Source organism: Nicotiana tabacum, chromosome 12 (assembly GCF_000715075.1).
Source record: "Nicotiana tabacum cultivar K326 chromosome 12, ASM71507v2, whole genome shotgun sequence".
Classification (NCBI taxonomy): domain Eukaryota; kingdom Viridiplantae; phylum Streptophyta; class Magnoliopsida; order Solanales; family Solanaceae; genus Nicotiana; species Nicotiana tabacum.
The window spans coordinates 111501693-111510007 of NC_134091.1; the positions used below are offsets into that span (position 1 = coordinate 111501693).

The 8315-nt window shown below is 39.6% G+C and overlaps 1 protein-coding gene across 1 annotated transcript; it reads left to right on the plus strand.

The window, feature by feature from the left end:
* The first annotated feature begins 3586 nt into the window (after positions 1-3586).
* LOC142167332 (uncharacterized) lies at positions 3587-4045 on the plus strand. The gene has a single exon (XM_075227493.1). It carries the CDS (start codon positions 3587-3589, stop codon positions 4043-4045), a length of 459 nt encoding a protein of 152 aa, XP_075083594.1.
* The last annotated feature ends 4270 nt before the right edge of the window (positions 4046-8315 follow it).

Consider the following 8315-nt stretch of genomic DNA (forward strand, 5'->3'; position numbering starts at 1 on the left):
TAAATTGTTGTATGAGTATTGCGTCACCTACATAGCTAAATTTAATGTCCTGTGGGTAAGTAAGTTATTCATTGGGCCTGAAGATGGGGCCATGGGTGTTGTTGGACCGGGGCACTGGATTCAGGTGCACTCTAGATATCTTGTGAGCCTGTGGTTTGGCCCTGTTGTTTTTCCAGAGAGTATGACTATTGAAGGTTTGGGATATTTCTGGGTTATTTTTATATTGGGCATGTAACTGCTTTGGTAGGCTTGTATTCGTTTCAACCTGTATTTTGTCATCTTCAAGTCTGTATTATTTCATTCTTTGGACTGTAATAACTTGTAATAATGAACAATTGGGGATTAGTGATAATATGCTAGAATTGTATGTAATTGGATATGGTTTACCCCTATTTGGTGTGTTTTTAGGTGTTTTGAATGTTGAAGATGACCAATCGAGCTTAGTTGTTGAAGTTTATTATGTAGGAAGCCAAGAGTGAAGAATATAGGTGATTTGAGCAAAAATGAAGCTAAAAGGCAATTTTTGAAGAAAAGGAAAATCGGACCAGGTAGTGAAGTAACTTCGAAAAGCACAGGGAAAGCACAGAAAAATCTGGAAAACACAATCAGGCCATGTGCGAAGCACAGTTATAGCACAAGGGAAAATTTGCCTGCGGTTTATATTGAGGGGCAACTTAGTCAATTGCCTTAGGGACGTGATATAAAAGCTTTCAACCCTAATTGCCACTAGACACTTGACCTGAGAAGGCAAGAAACACCATTGTGAAGCAAAGTTGAGCCCGAAAGATCCTCAAGTTCATTCAAGAAGACGAATCGAAGAGTTTCTCTCTACTTTTCTATCTTTATTTCTATGAATATTGGTTTGACAATGGTTGAGTAGTGGTATGAGTAGCTAAACTCTCTTATCTAAGGTTTGATGGAACCTATTGGAGGATGATTTTCTACTACATTTAGTATAGATTTGCCTTTGATTTTTCTCTACTTGTTCAACTACATTTTCGTTGTTGTTAATTGAAGAGCTCTCAATTAACTGTTCTTATTTAGTGTGTATATTGCTTAAGAGAGAGTACACATTTAGGTAGTTATTGAACAACATCACTCCTAACGTAGTTAAAAGATCAATACGGAAGGTTCAAAGGCGACATTAGAGATAACGAAGTCTTGGTGCGATCGTAGTGAGCGGTAAATTAGTGCCATCTAGCGTAGTTCGAGAGAATACATATAGTAAATTGTGGTAGTTGCCCGAGAGAGAGCTATGACAATCAAAGTACTCACGATTGATACAGAATATTTAGGCAAATTCATAGAAAACGTAGTAGGAAAGATTCCGACAATTGGGGAAATCATAACTTTAGACTTTTCCAAATCTTGTCTACAATATTTGCTTTGTTAGTTATAAATTACTGCATTTTTAATTACTTTGATCTTAGTTAGTAAACTCCCAAATTTTTATATAATATTTCTGAAGATTGATTACTTGAATTCGTGCAAAACTATTAGTTGTAATTAGCACGCGGATTCGACTCCGGACTTGTAAACCGGATTATATTTGCAACGATCACTTAGACCTTTTTATAAGGCATAGTTGGGTGTGATCAAATTTTGGCGTTGTTGCCAGGGAAAGCAACAGTGTTACTAATTACAGATATAAGAATTTTAGGATTCTTAGTTTAGTCAATTTTCTCCATTTTTATTCATTACATTGAAATTCTAATGTTTGTGGTCTTGTGTGTTATAGGTGTATGCCTAGAAACTCTTCATGAACTGATGAATTGTTTGAAGCATTACCGGATCCTGAGAAAACTTTCAAGGCATTAAATCGTGCAAACAAGAAATACAAACAACATCATCACACAAGAGAACAAATTGAACCAGACATGGGTGACGCTTTAGATGATCAAAACAATGTGAATGACCCGAACAATCAGGGTGTGGCACCTCTTGTGCTAGAAGTAGCTTTGTATGATTGGGCACAACCCACCGCTGAAAATTTGACAACTGCAATTGCAGTCCCTCAGATACAAACAGAGTCATTTCAAATCACAAACAACATGCTACATCTATTGCAGAACAAAGGGTTGTTCTCCTGGTCTTACAACAAAGACCCACAACAATATCTGAAGAATTTCTTATCAATTTGTTTCACTCAAAGACAGCCGAATGTGACACCAAAGCAATCAGATTGTTATTGTTTCCATTCTCAGTGACAGGAGAAGCCCAGATTTTGCTTAATTCGCTCCCCTTAAATTCCATCACCACTTGGGAGGAATTAGTCAAGCACTTTTTGAATGAGTTCTACCCACCCAATAAGACCACCAAGCAAGTTGATGAAATATTGAGCTTCAGGCAGAGACCAACTGAAACATTGCAAGAAACGTGGGAGAGGTCCAAATGTATGCTGGTTAAGTGTCCAGATCATGACATTCCAGATCAGATGTTGGGACAATAGTTTTACATGGGATTAACAGATAGCTTGAAGGCCAATATTGATGCTTCAACAGGTGGAGCATTTTTGTGCAAGACATTTAGAGAATGTAAGGTCCTGCTAGATAAAATGGCTCAAAACTCAAGCTGGATGACAAGAGACACTACAATCACCCCTATATTTCACTCAGTAGCATTGGACTCGAACAACTCTATAGCCGGGAATATGACTACTCTTATGACGCAAATGAGTATCCTCACCAAGAAGATTAATGAATCATACCAGAATCAAGTACACATAGTTGACACGTCTAATGGGGGATAATGTACACCATGCATTAGCCAACTATACGTGTGCTCTTGGAGTGGTGAAAATGACAACCAAAACCCTCAGGGGAATATGAACTATGTGGGCAACTATGGAAGCCAGAGGCAAGGTGGTCAAAATTGGGGGCAGCAGAATCAGCAATATAGACCAGCACAACAACAATATAATAACACCAATAATCCTGGAGCTATGCGACCACAGGGTCAGGTCGTGCCTTACCAAAGGCAACAGGGATACAATCAGCAAAATCAGCAGCTAGCTTATCAACAGCCGCAACAACAACAGCTAATGAAAAAAGATGATGGGATGTCTAAAATTAAAGGAATGCTGCAACAATTGATTGGGTCTAATGGAAAAATGTGATAGGCAGTGGAAGCACATGAGTCAGTGATAAAAGGCATTGAGATTTAATTAGGGCAGATATCTATGGCTCTGAATAATCGTCCCCAAGGGACTTTACCTGCAGACACATATGTCAATCTGAAGGAGCAGGGCCCGAATCAGCTTATGGCAGTGAGTTTGAGAAATGGTAGAGATCTTGATTTAGAGCAAGAAATCACTCGTGAGAACCAATCAATTGAAACACTTGTGTCAGTGTCAATTGAGATAGATGAGTCAACTGAGCTAACAGAAGTAAGAGTGCAACAAGCCCAAGAGGAAATAAACAAGGAAAAAGAGGTTTCGAAGGAGATTGAGAAAGTGCAGGAGAAGGCATTAGAAATAATGCCTAAGCAGGATCTAACTCAAGCTACAGGAAAGAAGCGACCTCCGGCACCCTTCCCGTAGAGGTTGGCCAAATATCAGAAAGATGAGAAGTATAAAAAGTTCATAGAAATGCTGAAGCAAATTCAGGTAAACATTCCTCTAATTGATGCTTTGAGGGAGATGCTCGGTTATGCAAAAATGATAAAGGACTTGATGTCTCGTAGGTTTGACTTTAAAGACTTGAAAACTGTCACATTGGCACAGACCTGTAGTGCTGTTGTGACAAGACCTATAGCTGAGAAGCTATCCGACCCTGGAAGCTTCATAATTCTATGGACCATATGTAGCTATGCATTCGCCAAAGCATTGTGTGATTTGGGGGCAAGCATAAATCTGATGCCATTATCAATCTATAAAAAGTTAGGGATTGGACGAGCAAGGCCCACATCTATGTTACTACAATTGGTTGACCGAACGTTGAAAAGGCCATCAGGTATACCTGATGATGTACATGTGCAAGTTCAAAAATTCGTGTTTCCAGTAGATTTTGTCATTCTAGACTGCCGGTTGATGAGGAGATTCCCATAATTTTGGGAAGGCCATTCTTGGCCATAGGAAGAGCTCTGATTGATTGTGAAATGGGGGAGCTGAAGATGAGACTGAATAATGAAGAAATAACATTTAATGTGCAAAAGTCTATACGGTGACCCAGTGAGTTTGCAAATTGCTCTTTGTTAGACACGGGGGATGTAATCATGGAGGAAGATGATGAGGCACTTAATGCAAAAGACCCTCTAACAACCTGCCTTATGAACTTAGAAGAAGTAAATGGTGAGGACTTGGCGGAATAGGTGTTGGCTATTAAAGGGCAAGGGTACTGGAAAAGAGAGCTCGAACTTGAGCCTTTACACTCGGAAGAAATAAAGATCCCTCCAGCCAAGCCATCGATCGAAGCGCCACCACAATTGGAGATGCAACTGCTACCATTTTACCTCAGGTAAGCTTTCTTGGGACCTGACTCGACTTTACCTATTATTATCTCATCTGGTTTGTTAGATGTGCAGGTAGAACAACTTTTGCAGGTGTTGAAAGAGTGCATGACTGCAATCGGTTGGACCATCGCAGACATTAAAGGTATCAACCCGGCCTTCTGTATGCATAATATTCTACTGGAAGATGGACACAAACCTTCTAGAGAACATCAAAGAAGGCTAAACCAAAACATGAAAGAGGTTGTAAAAAAGAAAGTGATCAAGTGGTTAGATGCAGGAATTATTTTTCCCATATCTGATAGCAATTGGGTTAGGCCAGTTCAGTGTGTGCCAAATAAAGGTGGGATGACTGTTATGCAAAATGAGAACAACGAGTTGATCTCAACGTGAATTGTCACGGGATGGCGAATTTGTGTGGATTACAGAAGATTGATCAAATGCTAGATAGATTGGCAGGGAGGTCTCATTTTTGATTCTTGGATGGATACTCGAGGTATAATCAGATATATATTACCCCGAAAGATAGACAGAAAACGTCATTTACCTGTCCATATGGAATTTACGCTTTTCGGAGAATGCCGTTTGGCCTATGCAATGCACCCGCCACATTCCAAAGGTGCATGATGGCCATCTTCACACATGGTAGAGGACATAATTGAGGTTTTTATGGTTGATTTCTTAGTGGTGGGAAATGCTTTTAATTATTGCCTTAGAAATCTTAAAAGAGTACTGCAGAGATGTATGGAGACTAATCTGGTGCTAAATTGGGAAAATGCCATTTTATGGTACAGGAAGATATAGTCTTGGGAAACCTAGTGTCAAGTAAGGGTATTGAGGTGGGCCGTGCCAAGATTGATGTAATAGAGAAGCTGCCACCACCCACTTCCGTCAAGGCAATAAGAAGTTTTCTTGGTCATGCCGATTTTTATAGGCGGTTCATAAAAGATTTTTTTAAGATTGCTAACCCTTTCTGTAAATTGCTTGACAAAAAATCACCCTTTTGTATTTTCTGATGACTGCAGGGTAGCTTTCGAAGGATTGAAGAAGAGGCTAGTGTCTGCACCTATCATAGTTGCACCCGATTGGGAGCAACCATTTGAGCTGATGTGTGATGCAAGTGACCATGCCGTGGGAGCAGTACTTGGACAGAGAAAAGATAAAATCATGCATCCAATCTACTATGCAAGTAGAACATTGAATGTCGCTCAACTGAATTACACAGTGACAGAAAAAGAGATACTAGCAGTGGTGTTCGCATTTGACAAATTTTGGTCCTACTTGATAGGCTAGAAGGTAATTGTCTATACTGACCATGTTGCTCTCAGGTACCTAATTGATAAAAAGGAAGCAAAGTCGCTCCTAATTCGATGGGTTCAACTGCTGCAAGAGTTTGACTTGGAAATTCGTGACCTAAAAGGAACGAAAAACCAAGTTACCGATCACTTGTCCAGGCTTGAAGGAGCTGAAATGAAGGTTGAGGTGGAAGATATCATGGAGACTTTCTCAGACGAACATTTGTTAGCCACGAGCCTTGAGGTAGCACCATGGTATGCAGATATTGGAAACTACCTGGCAAGCGGTATTGTTCCCTATGACTTATCTTATGTGTAGAATAAAAAGTTCTTTTGTGATTGTCGCATGTATTTCTGGGATAAACCATATTTGTTTCGAATTTGTATTGATAACATGATCCGGAGATGTATTCCCGAGATAGACCAAACTTCTGTTTTGCAGGCATGTCATGCTTTGCCTTATGAAGGTCATTTTGGAGTAGTAAGGACAGCTGCTAAAGTTTTGGAGTCGGGCTTCTATTGGCCGACGTTGTTTAAAGATGCACACTTTTAGGTAAAGAGATGTGATGAATATCAAAGGACGGGGAGTATTTTCCGTCGACATGAGATGACCATGAACCCAATTCAAGAATTGGAAGTATTTGATGTATGGGGAATTGACTTTATGGGACCATTTGTTAGCTCATACAACAATAAGTATATACTCGTAGTAGTGGACTATGTCTCGAAATGGGTAGAAACTGTAGTACTCCCAACAAACGATGCAAAAGGAGTTATTGGTTTTCTAAGGAAAAGTATCTTCACCCGATTTGGCACTCCAAGAGCTATAATCAGTGATGGTTGAATTCATTTCTGCAATAAAGCTTTTGCAAGGCTACTAGAAAAGTTTGGAGTTCGCCATAAGGTTTCCACGCCTTACCTCCCGTAAACGAGCAGGCAAGTGAAAGTGTCCAACAGGGAAATCAAAAGGGTCCTGACCAAGACAGTGAATGCTACTCAGACTAATTGGGCAAGGAAATTTGATGATGCATTGTGGGATTACCGCACAGCATTTAAAACTCTAATCGGTATGTCCCCGTACAAAGACTTATGGGCATTGCGGCAGTTGAATTTGGATATGGAAACTACGGGCACAAATAGAGTTACAAAGTTGCATGAACTGGAGGAATTATAGTTCCAGGCATTCGAGAGTACAAGATTGTATAAGGAAAGGATGAATATGATGCACGATAAGCACATTCTAGATAGGAACCAAACCCGGAGATCTGGTATTGTTATACAACTCGAGATTGAGATTATTTTCGGATAAGCTGAAATCTAGATGGTCGGGACCATTTAAAGTTGTGCAAGTGTTATCAAGTGGAGCTATAGAAATTGAGTCTGAAGGTGGAACTAACCGGTTTAAAGTGAATGGGCAAAGGTTAAAACACTACCTTGGAATTATTAAAGAAAAATGAGAGAAAGATGTGATGTACTTGAAAGAACCCCAATATGTGAGCGAAACGGAATCCTAAAAGCCTGCGTCGTGCCACGACGTTAAACAAGGCATTGCGTGGGAGGCAACCCATGACTTTAAGTCATTATTAGTATTTTGTTTTGTTAGGGTAAATTAATTTTAGTTGGTTAGTTAGTTTGTTTTGTAGGATTAATACACAGCTGTGAAGTCCGTTGAGCAAATAAGGTCACCCAAGAAGGGATTAGATTGAAATTTTCACGAATTGTTATAAATGTTTAAAATAAATGTGTAACAGTGTGCTAAGAGAGTATAGCACAGGGATAGCACAACAGGTAAGTAATTTTTTTTTTCCTGAAGTCTAAAAAAAAATGCAGCCTTCTCTCAAATAAACCCTTCTCCTTAATTCCCCACTTCAATACTTCGAAAAGAACCCAACCCCTCGCTATATACCTCCCCCTCTCTCAAATATTCTCCCCCACCGCTGCTGCTCCGTCCAGTGCCCACCACCATCCGGCGACCTTGTAAGTGTCTCTCTCTCCTCTTCTCTTTTGCATATGTATAGTTCAACTTGGGATTGAAGTTGAATGGCGTAGCATAATTATCGGCGACGATTCTTGACGCTATGATTGCAAAAGATGCAAGTTCTGAGTTAAGCACACCAACTGTTTGATAATTTCCCTCAACAACGAAATGGTAGCTTTCGCGAAGTGTGAGTAGCGAGTGTGGAGGACATCAGTGACTCTGATGTTGGCGACTCCGACTACGATACTTAGAGGGAGTTTTTCTTCACCCCTGTTCTTTATTTTGCTGCATTGGGGACATTACAGATTCTTAAGTGTGGGGTGGGGGAATATCTTATTTGTAGTGTAGTTTAATGTTTTTTTTAGCATAGTAATCTCATTGGGTTTTCTTGCACTTGGTTCTTTCCCAGTGAGTTTTTCTTTTGCACCAAGCATTTTTCTTTCTTTCCTTCTGTTTGTAATATATATAAAATAAAAAAAAAAAAAAAAAAAAGATAGAGAGAACTTGAAGCAAAGAGAATTCACTCATTAAAAAGCTGTATTTTGTGAGGGTAACCTAAGTTGTCTTGAACCTCCTTTTTGAGCTCATATTTTTAC